We start from the raw sequence: 20,217 nt of genomic DNA, 5'->3' as shown, positions 1-20,217 counted from the left end.
TGTAATACTTTCTTATCTGTACCTCATCTACAATTTAAACTTAATCAAAGCATTAGTATTTGTTATTTATAACATTTTATAAAATTTATGTACATATGTTTTTAATTATAGAAATTTTTTTACAAACTTGTTCATATTATTCTTTCTACCATGATATTTTAAATTATAATATTGAATTAGAAGTTATAAAAGAAAAAATTAAGCAAAGTATGAAATGATATCTGGTGTCACATTAAATTATTATAATAGCAGAGAAGTATGAAAGAAACCTTGAGTAACATCAGATATTAATATTATTCAATTGATAGAAATAACAAGAAAAAGATTATCAAACTTTAATCAGACGCGCTACTCCACTCGTGTTTACCGATTGATTTGATTAGACAATCGAGTCAACCTGGTTTTAATATAGATCGGTCCCGAAGAGTAGATAAAATTATATTTCACCATAGAAAATAAATTTATCACACTGGAATTTACGATAGATAAAGTAAAGGCAATTTCTTTCACCCTGAATAATAAAATTAGAAAATCATATAAATTCTTGACAAGAATCGAAAGTTGAGGGAAGAATTACGGATGACATGAGAGATGATAGAGTTTAGGGGTGAAGCTCAGGTATAAGGCTTTGAGTTTTTGACCAGTGTTTCCAGATGTTGCGGTAGGTTTACTATTTCTAGGAGTCTTTTGGGATCGAGGAATGGTCTTTTCTCTCCTTCGAAGAAGAAAGGCACGCGGCCTCATATTCTGCACAGGCCAGCAGTTTCCTCCAACTCGTCGATCTGGCATTTTCTTTTTGCTGAAATTTCAATCGCGGTAGCTATAATATTAGCAAAAATTCACCACTTTTTAAAGTTGCTCGCTTAAATTGTGCATCAGGAAAAAATATTACCAATACTTATATTAAAAATTGTTACAATCGTCGAACAAAATTTGGGATAAATTGACAATGAGTTCTGTGTTTTTCTTTTATTTTTTGTTCCAGTAAGAGATGAATTAATTAGTGAAAAAAAGGTGGACAAATTGATAAAAGTATGAGTGATTCAGGTAGTAGGGGGTAGTGTTTAGTTAATAAAGTGTTTAGAAGTGCACTCAGTGTCCAAGAGTGGATCGTGCGTCGTTATCAGCGATATCAGTGGCCCAGCAGAACCACCGGAAGATCCAAGAGAGTGGTTGGACTTGGCTTATCAAAAATCTCAGTCATACTCGAAGCTCAGTCCGAAACTTACGCCAGTCCTGTTAACTACTGAATTCTGCTTCTCGCTTTACGATAGTGAAAATAACACTGCTATTTAGAACAATCGTGAACAAAACAATGATAATCATCTCTTGAACTTCTACAAATTCTTCTATGTAAAATTACGCATTTTTCTATTGAAATTCTAAATTATTCTGACTTACAAAATTTAGCGGTATATAATCTCATTGCTTTATTAAATTGTGCAGCAAAAAATTACTGTGAAACGAAAGATTTTTTGGTTTGCGATAAATTTGGTGTGAAATTAAATATTTTTATCGTGGTAGTTACAAATTATTGTGCAAAAAGTGCAAAATTGAAACTGAACGTTCGGTAGTGCTAGCGGAGAAATGGCATATAAAAATCAGTGAAATCATTCGTGGTGAGACAGTAAATGCACGGGGCACTTAACGAGATTTAACAGCTTGTTGAGAAAACAATGTGGCTAATGGGATGTCAGCATATACAGTATGATAAGTGAACCAGTTGATTTTTTCTCCAACGCCCCACAGATATGGTAAGATCACTTTTGTTCCTCAAACCAATTGAAAATAATAATAGAATTCTGTTTCGAAAAAAATTCGGAAAAACCAAAAGCACTCGGTTAAAATATAAAGCACTTGTTTTTATTTTAATTTTAATATCTGATAGCTAGTGAGAACGATTAATTTTGACCAATTGACGTTGATACGGATTTGACCAAAATTGATAACTCGATTCAATTCTTACCGGACAAGAGCGACTTTACGCGGTTTCCTTGGAACACAGAAAAAATGATAAGAGTTCAATTTTTAATCTCGATCTTTGTTTGAACGCACTCGATGGAATATAGGCGTTTGTTCATTGACAATGCAGGAATTCGATAAATAATGATTTATCATCGTTAAAAATTGCTCTTCTATCGACATTATCGAATCTCCAAATCTTTCGCAATTAGATAAGCGAGCCCAGAAGCCGAGGCGCGTTATGCCCCCGATGCAGAGCAACTTTGAACAGAGAACCGTCGAAATATCATCGCTTCTTATGAATTAAAACCTGATTTATTCGAGAAACTTGTCGATTTTTCGCAGCGCCGCGTAGAAAAAAAATTAAGTATGTACATTTTATAAATTTTGATACTCATTGAAAATAATTGAATTTTCAGCAGATGACACTAAGATGAAACCGAAGAAGTTAAAGTTTACGCTATTCTGTCTGCTGAGCATTTTTTGCGTAGCGGCTGATGAGGGTTTGGAGGAGAAACCGGAAATGATCAGAGAAATCGATTACTGGAGGGGGAATTCTTCCAGCAGCCCCGGCTTCGAAAGAGAGGAGAGAATAGAAAATACCTCGGTCAAAGGTAACGGGAAATTTTCGAGATATCCTGGGATGCCCTTGAATGACTCCTCTATGTCCACTCTTTCCTCGATGACGTCAGCAGAAAATGCAGTAGGAAATTTGCCTAAAATGACCGACGCTACGACTAAATTCCCCAAGTTTCCGCGGGATACTGAGAAACTCCGAAATTTTCAAGATAATTCTCAGACTTTCGATCGGATTCTAATTGACAACCTCCAAGAGGTCAATGAACTTATCTCAACGACGGAGGGTCTTCAGCAGAATCCGCTCAAGACCTCCAGCGATGTTTTCGCGGATAGAAATATTGCTGAATTTTCCAACAACTATTCAGACGCAGAAAAAATCCTGCAAACGCTGAACAGTGAAATTGACGATTCTGTTTTTACCACTGAGACTAATTACCCGTTTAACGACGATGCGTCTTCGGCAGACTCCGTATTATTCGCCGTGATTTCTCCCGCTGAAGGTAAGAACCGATATTAATTAGTGATAAATAGGAAAATTGCTATTTTGAAGGAAGAAGAGATTTGTGTTTATTGTTACGCGTAAGAGTAGTTTTTATTTGATTTTCTTCATTGCAGGTATAAAGGAAGTGGAGAATTTGACGGTCCACGCGGTGACGTCTGATTCTATTCAGTTAAATTGGCTTTCATCCGCCCGGGATTCAAACGCTACGAGAATTTATTTCTCAATCGAAATATGCGAGGGTGAAACGTGCAGAACGATAAACGAGACTAAAACACAGCATACGTTTAACGATCTTAAACCCTGCACCTTGTACAAATTCAGTGTCAAGCTGGTGACGAAGGACCACGAGTCCGAAGGAATCAGTATTACCCAGAGAACCAGTAACGATGGTATTTTCTTTTTACACTCAATGTAAAAATTACATTTTCCACTAATTATACTACTTTATAATTTTAATTTACTATTTATCGAATCGGACCTGAGGGAAAATAAATTGATAGAAAAATTGTGACTTTTTCAGTTAAGGATATAATCGAAGTGCAGAATTTATCAGCCAATGACTACGGAATTGACTTCATCAAACTGAAATGGGAAAAGCCGGACAAGATTAAGAATTGTAAAGTGAAATATGAGATAGTTCAGTGCGACAGTAGTAAAAAGTCGTGCAAAAGCAGCACGACAGTTGAGAGCTCTTACGAAGCAAATAATCTTCGGCCCTGTACCGTGTATTTTTTCACTGTGAAAACCATCAATGGTAACAAAACCTCCGACGGTGTCCATATCTCCCAGGAAACTGGTTCACCACGTACGTTTTTATATCATGCACGAAAGAATATATGTATAGAAAATAGGATTTTTTGAGAATATAAATTATGAGGCTGAATAACAATTTTGCAGAGTCCAGTGAACCTAGATTGCCCAAGTACGAAACAGGGGACACACCGAATGATATTTCACTAACTATACGGTGGGAAAAACCGGAGGTCAACGCAACCTGTATAAAATATTATCGTATAACCATCGAGCCTGGGAAAATTGTCCATATGACTTCGTTAATGAGTATTACAATAAATGGACTGGAAGCCTGCTCTTCGTATAAAGTAGATATTAATGCTGTGAACAGAGCTAATGTTAGCAGTAATACTATTACCATAAATGAAGCTCGTACAGCATCAGCTGGTAAGTATAACATAGAGCCAAGTGAGATTTCCTCGTGAGAAATCGATATTCATGATGAGTTATTAATTTTTTAGTAACAACTCCTCCGATACTGAACGATCCGGTACCAGTTACATCAGACTCAACAATCTCGATTTCCTGGATAGTGAAGAGACAGCCGAGGAACAACTGCAATATTTCTGCGGTGATAACATTTTGTAATTATACACAATCGACTGCTCACGGATACACTCGAACCAATGGCACTAGCAGAACGCTGATAAAAGAGAATAATAGTCCTCTTATCGTTGTTAATGTTACCGTAGAAAATCTAAGCCCTTACACCGACTACCTTTGCTGGGCAGTCACTGAAAACGAAGCTGGAAACAGTTCACTCAGCGTTTTGATAAACGCCACTACGTTGCAAGATGGTAATTTTATTTTGTCGAAACTTTGTTAATTTTTAAATTTCTAACTCTAAATATTGTAAAATATTTACTTAAAGAACGATGATGATTTACATGAAAATATTTTTCAGTTCCATCACCACCAGTTCTCACTGTAAAAAATATCACAAACTCTTATTTCTCGTTCGTTTGGCAGGAGCCAGAATATTTGGCAGGAGTACTAACGGAGTATGAGATCTTGTTGAACTGGAAGCCACTTTATCCCATACCCGATTGGTGTACCTTCGATGAGACTACTAATAATACTATATCCAATATCAGTGGCGATGCTTTAAGCTATGAATATCTTAATGGTAAAGCTTTTACCAATTACACGGTCAAGATCCGGGCCAGCACTTCCGCAGGTTGGGGTATCTATAGTGATCCCATCTTCTTCGAAACTCATCCTGGAGGTAGACATACACATTCTGATATGATAAATTACGTTTAACAATAACAATATTCTGTCTAACATCCATGATTTTGCAGTTCCTGGACCAGCAACCAATTTGTCTTACGCGATAAATCCGACTTTGCAAAATCCTAATGTCTTGGACACTATGTTAAGATGGTCATTGCCTTGTTCGATAAATGGAAAACTAGAGAGTTTTAATATCTCCGTTTATGGGGAGAGAAATGGTTACAAGACACACGCGTTTTTTTTGACAATAAACGTTACAAATAGCGTGAGTAAATATGACGTATACAGTAAAGATCTGGATGAGCTGAAAGGGGAATACTCTTACACCTTTGAGGTAATGGCCAAGGTCCAGGGAGTAGAAGATTATGGACAATCCGCCAATACCACAGGAGTTCTATATCCTGCAGGACGTACGTTGCATTTTTATTACTAGAATCCACTAAATTAATTTAACACCATTATTTTATGTCGATCGATAAAATTTGATCACAAGAAAATTATTTCTTTATTTGATCACTCTTATTTATTGTATTGCACGTTTTTTAGTTCCACCCCAGCCTGACGAGGATTACATAAGATCGATAACGATAGATCCTGATAAAGCAAAAAGGACCACTACCTCAGCCTCTCTTCTCTTGCCATTATTTCCAAACGTGAACGGTGATGTGAAATTTTACTCGATCATGGTAGCTGAAATAGGGTTTAATGAGGCTTCCCAACAAAGATTCGATATCACTAAGGAAAATTGGCCGAATATCTCGTCTTGGGAAGACGCTATGCTAGCGGATTACAAAATCGCTTATCAAGCTACGCGTCCTTTCTGGGATCCTTCTCGTAATTATATTACCGATTCCTTCTACTAATTTCTATCCTCTGTTTGCTGGCCTTATTAAGAGAAGTTGCTCTGATGTTTTTCTAGCTACCAACGTGGCTGATTATGGACACATGAAGGCGGTGAAATACGTAATTGGCGAGGACACCACCTGCAAAGAAATTTCGCAGAATAGTGATAACAGATTGTACTGTAATGGACCTTTGAAACCAGATACTACCTATCATGTCAGGATGAGAGCCTTCACCTATGGTGGATACACCGATTCAATAGCTTTTGAAATTAGAACGAGTAATTGACCGATACTTTAAATAGCATAAATTAATTACTGCATTACATTGATTAAACGTTACATAAATTAATCAATGAGTCAAGCAACTTTTCTCCCTCCACTCAACGATCTTGTTCCCTGCAGATGCAGAGTTAAACATCGCGATCGTGGTCGGAATAGTTTTTGGAATTCTATTCTTGGGAATCTTCACTACAATGATGTTGATTGTTCGAAAATGTTCTCCACAAGCGTAAGTCTTCCTTGGCAATTAACATACTGTTGACCAGTAAGTCAATAATGTTTGAGCATGAAAACACGAGACTACTCGTGACCAGTTTGCAATGTGTGTTAAAATAATCAAGTTTTTCCCTCGGAAAAGACCTTGGCTATGAATCTGCTCTTTGTTACGAACTGGAGTAAGATGAATGGTGGTCTTCTTTTTGTCAAACGTGATAACATTTCTGAAACAGATAGGAATTTATATTGATTAATAAAGATAAAAATAACTAACGATTTTTATCTGAAGCAGATAAATATTGATACTGATAACCAGAGACGAAGAAAAGTATAGCAGTGTGTAAAATAGATAAGGAGGAAAATATTGAAAATGACGTTGAAGAAAAAACGATCGGAGTGAGCTATGTGAAGCTGGTGGCTACATATTTTTTTATATATTGAATTAATTCAAGTGGAACTATGCAAAATCTTATTGAGAAACCCTGGGGCTATTTCAGATAAAGCCGGGACTCAATGAAAAAATTAATTTTCTGTCAAATGGGCCGCCTGTTTCATAGATGAGATACCGAGGTGAGCACTTATGGGAAATGATCAATATATCCTCCATGACTCACCTAGAGCACTATAGGTAGGAAGAACAAGGTCGTGCAATGCATAAGTCTACGTCTACGATGCATGCTAAAATATACGTGACATTAAATGCGGCAGTTGCCAAAGTAATGGCTAAGCACCGATTCGCTGCTGCCTAAATGCAAGCGCGTATTTTTGTCATTAACACACCCGTGCTTGCCAAGAAAAGGTGAATAAATAAACTTCGTCCAGTCGAATGTAAAATGTTATCTCTTATCAATCAGTATTATAAAAATTAGAAAAAGAAGGGAAAAACAAGCGGGAAATAAAATTATAAAAAAATGACCACGAAATCTAGGGATACCGAAATATCCTTCTACTCTCTCGTTAAGTGCGTATAATTGATCAAATACGTTTCAATTATTGTTTATGAAAAAAAAAGAAGAAACAGTGTTTTGCGCAGCTTTTTATATTTAAAGCTTACTTTGAGTTTCTTTATCGTAGTGTGTCACGCATGATCTTGCGTGTAGATCTTTTGCGCATCAACAAAAAAATATTGCACAATTCTTCAAGCTGATTAAAATGAATCAACGTATATTTCTCACAAAATTGTTGATTGATTTTTAAATTCTAATGGGTTTTGTAAAAATCTTTAGTTTTAAGCTGTTTATCTTTAAAATCTATCTGGTTAGGAAACCACTGATTAATCTAATTTTAAGAAATTATTTAACTGTTTTTTATTTCTTAAACCATTTAATTATAACATTTTATTATTTTTGCTTGTGATTTTGAGATCTCTTGCATGTTCTTAGTGTGAAAAAAATGGATAATTTTAATAATAATCTTATACGGTTCTTCAGGGTTTTAAGAAGATTCTTGCATTCAGATATGCCTGGGTCCCCAGTACCAGCACCTTTTTCAAGAAAAAAATTTCTAAGTCATTGTCAACAGCTAGTGGACAATCCAGGAAAATTGAGTAATGAATTTAGGCTACTACAAACACTCAGCGTAGACCTACAAATGCCAGCGAATACTGCTTGCTTACAAGCAAATAGAAAGAAGAACAGATATTCTGATATATTGCCTTGTATGTGCCTCGCTTAATAAAAAATTTCTTTCTTATTAATTTTTACACATTAACCTTTTTTTAATTTTTAGATGATTTTTCAAGAGTAAAGCTGGAAGTCATAGACAACGATCCCAATACAGATTATATCAATGCATCATTTATAAGAGTAAGAATAATAAATATTTTTCTTAGAGACTGCAGTTTTCTAATTTCTTGATTATATTGCAGGGATACACAGGGGACGACGAATATATTGCCTGCCAAGGGCCTAAGGAGGAGACAACTTATGATTTCTGGAGAATGGTAGACCAATATGAGGTGAAGACTATAGTTATGTTGACTCAGCTTGTGGAAAAAGGAAAAGTAAGTAAACCAAGAAATATACTAAAATTTTGTTAAGGTTGTAATAACAAGTTTTAATTGTAGGAGAAATGTCATCAATATTTTCCAGCCATTATGGAAACTTTTAGATATGAAAATATGACAATTAGGTGTGCAAGTGAATTAGATTTCAGAACTTACACACATAGAACATTAGTATTACAAAAAGGAAATAAGAAAAGAAATATTATACACCTGCATTTCAAAGACTGGCCTGACCACGATGTCCCGGAAGACTTTGATCCTATGATTAATTTTTGTCAGGTAGTCAGAAAAAATATCACTGCCAGTAAAGGCCTTGTTGTTATACATTGCAGGTACATTTAATATTCTAAATTAGAGACAATTCTTATATTATACATAAAATACTAAACCAATTTATACTCTCCAGTGCAGGAATTGGCAGAACTGGTACTTTGATTGCTATTGATATATTGTTACAACATTTGAGAGATAACAGAAAATTGGATGTCTTTGGAACAGTATATCGATTACGTCATCATAGAATAAATATGGTTCAAAGAGAGGTAAGCCAAGCAAGTAATCAAGCAACTGATAAAATTATCAAGAATTAAATAGTAATGAATGTTTCTTAATTTTAGACTCAATATGCCTACATATACAATTGTATAAAGCAGGTACTAAAAAATCCATATTTTCTGAAAACATGTAAGTTTTTACATTTCAACTATACTTAAACTGCTGTTCGGTAAAATTTACAAAAACTTTCTTATTCCACAGATAAACCACCACCGGTATTTCCGTTAAGCGAAAAAAAAATAAAAGAGAATGAACTAACAAATTTAAATCTAGTCGATAATCATATATAAGAGATAAGTATATATATAATTAAAATGAAGACAAAACCATATTTGGAAATTAATTAGGAAAACTCAGGGCAATCTCATAAATAAATGATTAATCTGCTTGTATATAAGTAATTCTGAGTGATCAAATGTTTTATTCTTACAATATTGTATTGTTTCTGTAGTAAACAAAATTGATACTCATGAGAAGAATGTACAATTGTGCTGCATTAATTGTTTTAGTGCAATAATAAAAAGGAGAATTGTATTTTTAATCAGCTGATATCAGCTGTTTTTTTTTAAATAAACATAATATCAATTACTTTTATACCAAAGTCTTGAAGTCAGATTATTTTTAATCTTTTAATATTAGGTTTCTAATAAAAGACAAAACATTTTTCATTAAATACTGACTTATTATTTCATAACTAATGGTTAAAAAACTTTGCATATATCGAAGTACCTCCATGTTTTAATATAAAACAGAATTTTCCTTACACATACTTTAATATAAATATACTAAATCTTTTAATAACGATATTTGGTAGAATAATCTTTTGGAGAAACCACTAAACCCCTCCCTTTCCTAGCACCTCTGTATACTGTCTCAATAATATCTATCATTTCTTGTTTGTCTTCAAGGGTCCAATTAATTTTATTATTATTACCTGTTCCCAAGTCAATCATAATATGTTTGTTTCTGAAGAAAAACATGACTGTGCATGGATCATATAACTCGTACCTGTAATAAAATAAAAGGTTTAATCAACAATTGAAATTAAATTAAAATAAATAATTACAAAGCTTACATTTTATTAAAGTCAGGCACTTCTGTAATGTCAACTAGATAAATTACTGCAAAATTTTTAACTTTTTCAGCAATGTTGTACAATACCTCGTCCATTTTCATGCACATAGGGTCCCAGTCATGGCCAAATCTAATTACCTGAAAAATTAATCAATTTCTTTATTAACACATCCATTGCGAATAAAACGAATATTAAAACACAAACCACAACTCTATCCTCTTCAGATAAAATTGCTTGATCCACCTGCCAGCCATTGTGGAGATGTGATAGCATATAAGACATCTTTAGTTTTTTTTATATATTTTCGTCTAGAAAAATATATCAAAACGCTTTATTAAACTTTTAGAATAAACGTCATTTAAGACTGTCCGACAACATCGACAAGTATAAACAACCAATCTGCTTACCATATAACCTTCAATAATAAATTGGTAGTTTTGTTACCAACTGAATGTACCCAAGTATAGCTTGACAGTTGTTACACTTGACATCGTTGCCAATTGCTATTTGTTGCTTCGTTGGCTTGGTTGGCTTCGTATCACTTTTGATAGATGGCCACACGGGTACCATTTCCAGCACTTCGCGTCTTCCGCAGACTCCCGCTTCTAAAATCTCTCTCTGCATCTCTACAGCATGGCAAATTGTCTGTTGCAATTCAGTCAGACAGTTAGCCCTGGTTAGCCCCAACAAAATATAAGAAGAATATTGTCTCATCTTATCTTTGTAATGAAGCATAAAATGGAGGAAAATAATACATTAAGTGACGCTGAAGCTGAATTATATGATAGGCAAATTCGTCTGTGGGGTGTAGAATCACAAAAACGGTACGTTCATTCTATCTAACCTTAGCAGTTGCCGGTATGTTTACCATATTTTAATTAATAAAAAACTATTATGTTTTTTATAATTATTAAATTTATTTGGTTTAAATAACCTTCAATATCTTAAAGACTGCTTATACAATTTTATTGTCCAGATAAATGATATTTTAATCCAAATTTGATTTAATGATATTTTCTTATTCCAGTTTAAGGTCAGCGAAAGTGCTTTTGATAGGTGCAAATGGATTTGCTGCAGAAACAGCTAAAAACATCATCTTAGCTGGGGTGAAATCAGTCACCTTTTTAGATCATAGAAATTTAAGCATTGAAGATACATGTTCCCAATTTTTAGCACCGAAAACAGAAATTGGTAAAAATGTAAGTTTTTTTGGCTATATTATTACATTTCTTTAGATGTATTTTTTTTCAATTAAGTTTTGATTTTTTGCAGCGAGCGCAAGCTTCTTTACAGAGAGCTCAAAACTTAAATCCCATGGTAAAGGTTACAGCAGAGACTGAAAACGTTAATGATAAATCTGATAAATATTTTGCAGATTTTGATGTTGTTTGTGCAACACAATGTGACATATTTCAATTGCAAAAAATAAATAATGCCTGTAGAGAACATAATATTAAATTTTTTGCCGGTGATGTCTGGGGTACTATTGGTTTCACTTTTGCCGACTTAAAAACACATGAGTTTGTAGAGTTAGTGTTGGCTTATGTAAAATAAATTTTATTATGGCACTTGTTAAGTTATAGCTCTGCTCATGTATCAAAATTATTTAATTTCAGAGATGTTATTCAATCAAAGAAAGTTTGTGTGCCAGAAGGAGGTGATCCTATTAAAAAAGAAAAATTTGAAAATATCACTGTGACTGTTAAGAGAACAGAGAATTTTGTGCCATTCAACCAAATATTAGGTCTTGATGAATTGCCAAAAGATTCTGAGATTTACTACATAATCCTTGGTATTGTTTATAGTACTTTTTTTCAACCATTTTATACTGTTCAAATAACAATTATTTTTTTTATTAAACTTTTAGCCTTATGGAAATATCGAAGTAAATATGGACAAGATCCCTTACCTGACCAACGAAATCGTGACGAGTTAAAGAGAGAGATAGAAGGAATTATTACATACCATAAGCTTGGCGATAAGTTAAACTACTACTTGGAGTAAGTATTTTTGTTATGCATTCAAAGTCTAAACTGATAGTAATTTTGAGGCAATTATAATATTTCAGTTGTGATTTGTATGCCCAAGTCAGTCCAGTTTGTGCTATTCTTGGTGGAATTATGGGTCAAGAGATTATTAAAGCTGTATCTCAAAAGGAAGCCCCACATAATAATTTATTTATTTTCAATCCAGAAACATTGTGCGGAAAAATACTGAAATTGGGCTATTAATTTTATATACTTTTAGCATTATTATGTATTCTATTTATAAAAGATATTAGTGATGATAATTGAAAGAATATTTAGTTTTTTGCGCATTTTTTCAATTCATTTTTTTGTAAGATGAAATAAAATAATCATTTCGTATAATTAAGAGATAATTATTTTACCGTATTAAAAATATACGTCGTATTTACAATTCTCGTATCACAATCTGTCTTTTACTTGTACAAAATACTTATACTGATAGCTCTCATATTTTTATATAAATAGCATTTTTATTTCTCATATTTACATTTTACATACGTGAAACAGCTTCATGGGGCGACAAATTTTGTAAACGTTTGATTACCTCGAAATATCATAATTGTCACTGGCGACTTTTATTTTTAACACGGCAATATACTATTTACGTATCGTAGATGCCTGATTTCAATTCTTTAGTGGTTAATTGATAAGTCTGGTGGTTACCTTCGTTTAGAGAAAAAGCATTTATAAAGCTCGCAATAGTGTACTTGAGTAGATGTACAATCCATTAAAAGTTGAAGATGGAAGATTGATTTAATTCGTCGCGAAGAGTTATGATGTATCGTGTTTACCCATAGACATGGCGCAGTCATCAGGATGACGATTATCTTGAACGATAATATGTAAATGTTACAATGTAAAATAAAAGTCTTTGTTACAGTAAGGGGGCGGCAGGTATGTATAATACGTTAATGATGTGGGCACGTGCTTTCACGGCTGTCGAATTATCTTTTCACAATGGTTTATTTTGTGCTCGTCGGAAAACCATTAGTTGACCGCTCAAACGCAATGTAAACGCGCGCCCCACTGCATTCTAATTTCACATTTTGTTACTCGTTCCATGCGTGTTGGTGGAACCGTGTTATAACACGCACGTGGCTAACTTGACGCCGTCATCAATGTTTGGGGCGTTGAATGTGTTAGGAGCCGGAAGATTTATAAATTTCACGTTACTCTACGTGGATTTATAAATTTCAAATTTACATTGTACTTTCATCGTAGCGTGTAACTCTTTATGCATGTTAACTTTATAAACCTTTGTCCTAAATTCATGTGGAATTAACACGATATTATCGAATCATTTCAAGAATTGTTCTCTTTGTTGAGCAAAAGCGCGGCGTACATATATTACTTTTCAGGTTGCTAGCACGATATTATCTTATAATGTCGCACTTAATAACCGAGAAGACATGTATAGGTACTTCCCGTGAGTCACGTAAGGAATTTACCAAGAGCAGACAGAGTTACACAGGTATATTCCGGAAATCAATAAGACACGTAAAGCCTCGGGAATTTAACTCGCTCACTGAAGGTGCAATTGTGCCGACTGAGCGAGTGTAAATGTCACCCTTATCATCGGCTTGGCGGAAATTGCGCAAATGCAAATGACGTCTAATAATATATATTTGACAAAATCACTATAATCTTATATTTATATTATCGTTATGATTAATTATAATAAAAAAAAAAAAAAAAAAAATTGACCTGTACATCGAATTTTCTCTGCAATAATAAATAAACTCCATCATCTCCATAATTGCTGCGCGCGTAGAAAAATTGTAGTATTTTTCCATATAGAATTTAGAAGAAAGCTGGTTAAGTATATATACAGGGATGGGATAAAAGTTGCGTGAAAAATGAGAGGAAAAACTCGGAGAGATTTATTCCTTAGCATAAATGCTCCAAGATTAATCATGATATTTGGACAAAGCGCGGTGTATATGTGTATCAGTCTTCGTAATCGAGCCCCGTATTATTTTACGGTGTTTTTCAAAGCCGGAGAGGTGGAGGAAAGCTATCAAATTTATTCGGAGAGATACGAGAGTATCGAGGATGGCAATAGGTGAGAGAAAATAAAAAAAAGTTGGAAGAGAGTAAGAAGAGCGAGCGCGCATATGGCGCATTGTGACCGAGAAATGATTTATAGCGCGCGACGAAAATTATTGCTGCCGTTAAAATACCTTCGGGCGTATTTATTGGCGAGCTTACGATGCAAAGGCGCGGGCAGCACCCTTCTTGAGAACGAGGTGGCTTTTAAGTCGACAAGACTGTGGTTAAAGGCGGCCTTAAACGTCAGCCGTAAAGACCGATCGGCATAAGGCAGTGGTTAAAAGAAAAAAAGCAAAAATAAAGGAAGAAGAAACAAAAGAAAAAAAGATGAAGAGCGCGTCGGTCCGCAACGAGATGACGTTTCTTCATTTCGCGGGATGCACCGGTAAGTAAGAAAATGAATCACCGTTCGATCAAAAGCGCGTAGGAAGAAGCGGTGGAGGGGATCGCGCGAGAAGGGCTGAAGTTGACTCGTTAGCAATTACATGTAAATTGTAAGGATTGGTAGGTATGTGGCAGAAGTAGCGAAGCGTGGACTTGGGTTTGTCCGGTGAGTTAGTACACGTTGAATTTTATTTTATCGCGTAGAAGAGCGTGGTTGGCTAGTGGGTAAAGCGCGCTTGATAAACATAGCGCGAATTCCAAAGGGACCGAGTTAAAAGTTCCCGACGACTTCGGGCAACCGGCGAATGTTGAATCGCCGCACTATTAGCGAGCAGCCATAGCTAGCATGGACTCGGTTGTCTTCAGCAACATCAGTGAGTCGAGTGGAGCGAAGAAGGAAAATGCAATGTGGCATGGCTGGCTCGCTCGGTCGCAACTACTGCGCTTTGTTTTTATTAGCACATAACTATCCTTTAGAGGGTGCATAATAAACATAGAGACACAGGAGTCTCGCTGCTTTCTTCCTTCTTTACTTTCCTACGATTTCCAGTTCTTCGAACCCTTTTTTCTATTTAGCAGCGAAACGCGTAAGCATGTTTTAATCCCTCTCTCGTTCCGCGTTTGCGAATGGTGCACGCGCGAGAAAAAAGAATCCACTAGAGATATATCCATATGGAACAATGGTCCTCTGCTTATTGGACCGCGTATAATGGCATTAAATTACACGATGTTCTTCGGATTGAGACTGCGGGATTATCTGGGAAGGTACGAGAGGGTTTAAGCTGTATAAATTGTAAAGGCATCTCGCCCCCGCAATGGCATTGCCATTTCAGGCGGTCTCTACCAAAATGTAGAGAACGCTTTGGAAAAGTGCGGCCGAGCAAATTGCTTACGTGAGTCAACTGCTTACGACTAGGTTTAGCTGTATTCCTATTTATATCAAGCTACACACTGTCCGCTTATCAGTGTCTTATGCGTTGTCAGCGTGCAGCGTTTTTCTTATTAACTTTTGCTTAAATTGTTATCTATATAATAAAAGGGAATATATGTGTTTTTGGTATTGGTGTGGTATTAAGTGGGGGTGAAGCAGCAACTACACCAAATAGACTAATATATATATATATATATATATTAGAGAGAGAGAGAGAGAGATGGAGAGTGGAAGAAGCTCTTTGCAGATCTCGTCTAAAATTCCGAGGCATAAAATCGCAAGTTTCACGAGGTTCACGAGCTTTCTGGCTGGTTGGCCGCTAGGAGAAATATTATGCGGCCGGAATCCCCTTTCAATCTCGCGGTAGCTGTTGCCATTCGTCGGAGTGCATTAACAAAATAACGTAATAAAATCCGAGTGGCGTGGCAGAGGCACAGCACGTCGTGCCACGCCAAGGCAAAGTTGAGCTAAGCCAAGCAAGCTTTTCTTAACGGTTCTTTTTCTAGGCGGGCACTATACTCGTAAAACTCGATACATTGTACTCGACCGGAGCTGGCTGCTATATAATTCGTCATGTCGGCAAACGTCGACGGGCGGCGGAGCATTTTAGCGACACGCGATGGACGCGCACCGAGGGAAGTCCTTATTGGTGTGGCAACCAGAGGATGCGGGGAGTGAGGGGAGGGGAGGAGGGGAGGAAGAGGACAAAGGAGAACGAGGCGAGAGGGTATAATAAGGCGAGGCGAAGGAGAGAGAAGAAAAGGATCGATCGCGGAGGAAAGTCTCGATGGGCCGTGAATGTTCGCGATGCATCAAGCGAATAAAAGATTTTACTAACCACGGCATTCATAAAAATCCTCCCAGTCAATCCTGACGGCCGATCGTAAAAAAGGACTATCGAGAGGAGGAAGAATTTTTCTGCCAATTTCTTCGTCGTATTTTCCTCAATCACTTCACCAGCACGTAGCGAGCTTTATTCGTCCGAAATTGAGTAACGCGTCGCTGCTATGTATACTCTCTCTCTCTCTACTATCTCTCCCCCCCCCCCTCCGCACTCCCCCTCCACTCTTTATCTCTGTATCTACTCTGGTGTTTTTCATCGTTCGGTACATTTAGCCCGGGTATCGTCGAACGTGATGGATCGTTCGCCGCACGGAAAAACAGTTGCAGCTCCCTGCAGGTAAATCCGCTCGAATCGGAGTAAATTGTCGAAAAAGCGCAACGAGCAAGAAAGAGTGGCTCCGCGTCCATTAATTTCCGTCGGCCTCGCCGCTCTGTGTGTTTCGTTTGGGATTTCGAGCACGATTTCGAGCAGGCAGCCGCTCCGCGATCCGCGCGATATTGCCCGTCGAGCTTTACGAGCAGCCATCGGCGCAATTCCGAGAGTTTTTAGGGTCAAGCGAATAGCTAATGCAAATACCCTGCCGGCTCCCGCCGTTATATCGCCGCTCTGCCGGCCTGCACTCGTTCCTGCTATTATACTACTACAGCGTACGGCTTTTCGGAGGATGAGTGGCTGCTGGTCTCCATCCTCCCACCACCCCCACCCCCTCAACCTCGCCAAGGGACATTACGGCAAATCTTAATGCCCTTCCTTATCAATTAAGACACGGTCGTAGCAATTAATCCCCGGCCGGTTGGAACGAGAAGCGGAAACGACGGCGTCTTCCAGCAACAGGACTGGGGGCCGGAGTCTTCTCCTCGGCTTACTTCCACTCGCCATATAATTCTCCTGCTTTTATTCTTTCTCAAATTACTCACTTTCCTATGCACGCGACATTCAAATTTGCATAATAAAAATTGTATACAGTAGTCCGCGAGAGAGAGAGAGAGAGAGAGAGGAGAGTGTCGAGAGCACGAGTCCATTGTGTAATTATATAAGCCGAGCTCCAAACCTTCTTCAGTCTGGCAATTTTTATGTGTATATATATATATATATATATAGTGTACAGGAAGATTGACGAAAAGGGACACCAAGGTTAAGGGTAATAATAAGTATGTAGCATATATACGCGTATATATGTGTGGTGGTATAGTATATACAAGGTATAAGAAAGTTTAAGGCGAGGGCGAGCGACGGCGATCGATCAGAGAAGCTCATTCATGGTCGCCAAGTATTCATGCCTGGCAAACGAGTTACGTCCAAACGGGTTACCAGGTGAATTACTTATGAGTATCATCAATTTAACGACGTATCAATTGCGAATTAGCCCGAACGACCGTCTGCCAACTTGCTCGTTTGATTACCGCCCGCGCACGGATAAAAATTACGACTTTGGCTAAACTCTTTCTCCGACGTTGTTATTATTATCATTATCATCGATGAGACAGACCGATGGTGCGGTCTCTACCCTTTCTAAATGTTCCTTCGCTCGCGATGGAATAATCCAAAGTAGGAAGAGAGGGGGATTGCGTGTTTGTGCATGGTAGGGGGAGGGGGAGGGGGCGTATTAGGGATCGGAGAAACGCAGTACATCATGAGTCGGGAAGAATGGTGCAGGAGAGAGTTTCTTGTGCTTCGCGGTACATATTTCATGCTTTTGTTCGATTTCGTCGAGCATTATTTTAGGTTACGTCGAGTGAATGCTCCAGGAATCGTCTTTTTTCGATAAGCAGAGAAATATTTGGAGTTTCCTGCCGCCTGACCGACTCGGGACTCTAATGCACTCGTTCCTTCCTAGCCTCCTTTTGCCCCTTTTCACGAGCTTCCTCTCTCTCTCTCTCTCTCTCTCCTTTCCCCTTTTGTCGCTCCGATACGAGTTGCATGTATATATATATATATATATATACCTTGCGGGGCGCGCGCAAGTGAGAGGGCAAAGGGCCGAGATCGCCCTCCTCTCGGCACAATCGCCACTCTAGCAATAATTCACTGTAGAATCTGGAACGAACGGACCATCGTCGTCGTCGCTCGTCGCTCGTCCGCCCAGTCGACTCTGCTTTTTGTCAAGAGTCGCTCTGCCTCCTAATAGCGCGCTGGCCTAAAAAGAATCGGTCCACCCCCGATGCCCATTCTGGCGAACGATCGAGGGACCGAGAGGGCCACTTTTGTGCGTAATATGGTTACACAATGGTGCATGGGCAGCCTACTGCCTCTTATCCGATATATCGGGGACTGTTTAACGCTGAAATATTCTTGGAGCGGAGCCACTGCAGTGCGGGAGGGTGTGTAGAGCAAAGTAGAATTTGTCGAGCGCGCTCGGCGCGGCGCGGCGAGTGGTACTTTAAGGTATTTTCGGCGGTATAAAACGAGGCCTGACTTATGACTTTGCGATATTCCGAGGAAAAGGAGACGACAGAGAGGGCGACGGGATATTGCATTGTGTTTTCTTTCGGGACAAATGATTTACCGCGTTTCCCCTTGTATCGCCGCCAGCTACTATAGCACGGTCCCGCAAAAACACGTAAGGGGTTGCTGCTGCGAGGCCTCACCGTGCAAGGAATGGGACACGCGGGGCTATATTGCTTAGGTATTACATATTTATGGGCTTCTGGTCCCGGCACGGAAGCAAATTTCCCTGAAATCTCGGCCGGAAATAACGTTAGAGTCATTGGTACGCAACGCCGAGTCCTTTTCCCACTCGTACTTCCGATTTTTCTCCAATATTATTTTCCACAAAGAGCTGCGAGCCGTGCACGCGCGTCTCCCCCCCCCCCCCCCTCATCACCCTTTATTTTTCTACTCGAGCGAATTTACCACGCTCGAAACCCCCCCCCGAGTTTTATTTATCCACACCTCCTTTCCAGCGAGATTTTTTTGCAGAAATTCCTAAAAGGCAGAAAAGGTTACGCGCAATTACGCTTGATTGGGTATTCGAAGAGTTGCTTGGTCGCGAGAATCGAGATTTTTTTTCGTCGTTGCACGGTGGAAGGACTCGTGGTGGAATAATGATAATAGAAAAAAATGGCTAAGAGGGGGATTGTTCGATAAAATTAATTTTGGATGGCGTAGCGATTTCCTGCGCGTATTATTGTAACGTGCAGCGTGAACGCATGTTGCGCGGGCGATAAAGGGACGGGGGCGCAATTAGCGATCATTGTTGAGCGCGTGGAAGAATAATCGCGGCGGACGGCACGCTCGGCAGGCAACATTAGCGTTTATGGTGTCATTAATATGAGATATATCGAGGATGGAACCGGGCGTCTTCGAAAACCGGAAGAGCTTAACCCCGATTCGTCGTTGTCCGCCGGAACGTAATGCGTCCCGGCTTCCGATTCGATTCGGTTATATTTTATGTCGACTGACCAGTATATAACACTATGTGGACTGCGGAGGGTCAGGTCAGCATTGTTCAAGGGCCGAACTATCGCTGGAGCGATCAACAGCGGTATTATAACGTATTGGAGGAGGACTGTGTCGCGCGTATACACATATATACACACGTTGGCTCGCCTCTCATCCCCCCCCCCCCCCCCCCCACCGATAAGTTCTCCACGCGCAATAACGATCCAAGGTCGATCGAGTATAAAAAATAAACCAACTGGCGTCATCATTAAGCGTATTTGTTGTCATCGCGATATCGTCTATATTTAAGAGGAGAATAGGATCGATCGCTTGGTTATTATACTCTGGGAATCTTTCGTTCGACCATTTGCCGTTTAGCGAAATAATAAGGGGAGATATACACACACACATATATATATATATATATATATATATATATAGGAAAGAGGCGGCTAGCACGGCTTGTTTTCAGCAAATTAGATCGTGGAACGCTAAAGCTTCGACGCTCTTAAGTTAACTGGCGGCGGAGGCCGAGTAATTTTCGATTGCCGAGGCGAA

General features: G+C 38.2%; 3 protein-coding genes across 6 annotated transcripts; 2 read left to right on the top strand and 1 right to left on the bottom strand.

Moving 5' to 3' along the window:
* Positions 1-872: 872 nt before the first annotated feature.
* Positions 873-9,310, top strand: Ptp52F (Protein tyrosine phosphatase 52F). Of its 2 annotated transcripts, none has more exons than XM_066735420.1 (18): positions 873-1,754; positions 2,385-3,041; positions 3,157-3,432; positions 3,564-3,848; positions 3,941-4,222; positions 4,297-4,632; positions 4,740-5,060; positions 5,137-5,478; positions 5,615-5,902; positions 5,988-6,191; positions 6,316-6,421; positions 7,839-8,065; positions 8,137-8,213; positions 8,276-8,410; positions 8,474-8,745; positions 8,820-8,955; positions 9,031-9,097; positions 9,170-9,310. In XM_066735420.1, exons 2-18 carry the CDS (start codon positions 2,396-2,398, stop codon positions 9,256-9,258), a joined length of 4,089 nt encoding a protein of 1,362 aa, XP_066591517.1. In that variant the 5' UTR covers positions 873-1,754; positions 2,385-2,395; the 3' UTR covers positions 9,259-9,310. The 2 variants fall into 2 exon arrangements, with proteins under 2 accessions (XP_066591517.1, XP_066591516.1); XM_066735419.1 differs by having other exon boundaries at positions 2,382-3,041.
* Dim1 (thioredoxin-like protein Dim1) lies at positions 6,434-10,490 on the bottom strand. Of its 3 annotated transcripts, none has more exons than XM_066735423.1 (4): positions 10,248-10,429; positions 10,044-10,180; positions 9,903-9,976; positions 6,434-6,632 (listed from the first exon to the last, which is right to left on the bottom strand). In XM_066735423.1, exons 1-4 carry the CDS (start codon positions 10,323-10,325, stop codon positions 6,529-6,531), a joined length of 393 nt encoding a protein of 130 aa, XP_066591520.1. In that variant the 5' UTR covers positions 10,326-10,429; the 3' UTR covers positions 6,434-6,528. The 3 variants fall into 3 exon arrangements, with proteins under 3 accessions (XP_066591520.1, XP_066591519.1, XP_066591518.1); XM_066735422.1 differs by lacking the exon at positions 6,434-6,632 and adding an exon at positions 10,451-10,490 and having other exon boundaries at positions 9,751-9,976; positions 10,248-10,351; XM_066735421.1 differs by lacking the exon at positions 6,434-6,632 and having other exon boundaries at positions 9,751-9,976.
* Positions 10,491-10,625: 135 nt separating this feature from the next.
* Positions 10,626-13,604, top strand: Aos1 (activator of SUMO 1). The gene is made up of 6 exons (XM_066735161.1): positions 10,626-10,867; positions 11,071-11,242; positions 11,316-11,572; positions 11,660-11,835; positions 11,911-12,043; positions 12,112-13,604. The coding sequence occupies exons 1-6, from the start codon at positions 10,770-10,772 to the stop codon at positions 12,272-12,274; spliced, it is 999 nt and encodes a 332-aa protein (XP_066591258.1). The 5' UTR covers positions 10,626-10,769; the 3' UTR covers positions 12,275-13,604.
* Positions 13,605-20,217: the final 6,613 nt, after the last annotated feature.

This window comes from Prorops nasuta, unplaced genomic scaffold (assembly GCF_024137725.1).
Source record: "Prorops nasuta isolate Cenicafe-Biocafe unplaced genomic scaffold, Cenicafe_Pnas_1.2 PNAS00014, whole genome shotgun sequence".
Taxonomy (NCBI): domain Eukaryota; kingdom Metazoa; phylum Arthropoda; class Insecta; order Hymenoptera; family Bethylidae; genus Prorops; species Prorops nasuta.
This window is presented reverse-complemented; position numbering and strand designations above follow the sequence as displayed.

Excerpts from the sequence above, each read along its gene's own strand:
- Ptp52F (XM_066735420.1), top strand. The coding sequence starts at position 2,396 with ATGAAACCGAAGAAGTTAAAGTTTACGCTATTCTGTCTGCTGAGCATT. Across the intron at positions 8,066-8,136 it reads ATATTCTGATATATTGCCTT|ATGATTTTTCAAGAGTAAAG; the intron begins GTATGTGCCTCG and ends TTTAATTTTTAG. Across the intron at positions 8,746-8,819 it reads CTTGTTGTTATACATTGCAG|TGCAGGAATTGGCAGAACTG; the intron begins GTACATTTAATA and ends TATACTCTCCAG.
- Aos1 (XM_066735161.1), top strand. The coding sequence starts at position 10,770 with ATGAAGCATAAAATGGAGGAAAATAATACATTAAGTGACGCTGAAGCT. Across the intron at positions 11,243-11,315 it reads AAACAGAAATTGGTAAAAAT|CGAGCGCAAGCTTCTTTACA; the intron begins GTAAGTTTTTTT and ends GATTTTTTGCAG. Across the intron at positions 11,836-11,910 it reads GATTTACTACATAATCCTTG|CCTTATGGAAATATCGAAGT; the intron begins GTATTGTTTATA and ends TTAAACTTTTAG.
- Dim1 (XM_066735422.1), bottom strand. The coding sequence starts at position 10,325 with ATGTCTTATATGCTATCACATCTCCACAATGGCTGGCAGGTGGATCAA. Across the intron at positions 10,181-10,247 it reads CTGAAGAGGATAGAGTTGTG|GTAATTAGATTTGGCCATGA; the intron begins GTTTGTGTTTTA and ends TTAATTTTTCAG. Across the intron at positions 9,977-10,043 it reads GTGCCTGACTTTAATAAAAT|GTACGAGTTATATGATCCAT; the intron begins GTAAGCTTTGTA and ends ATTTTATTACAG.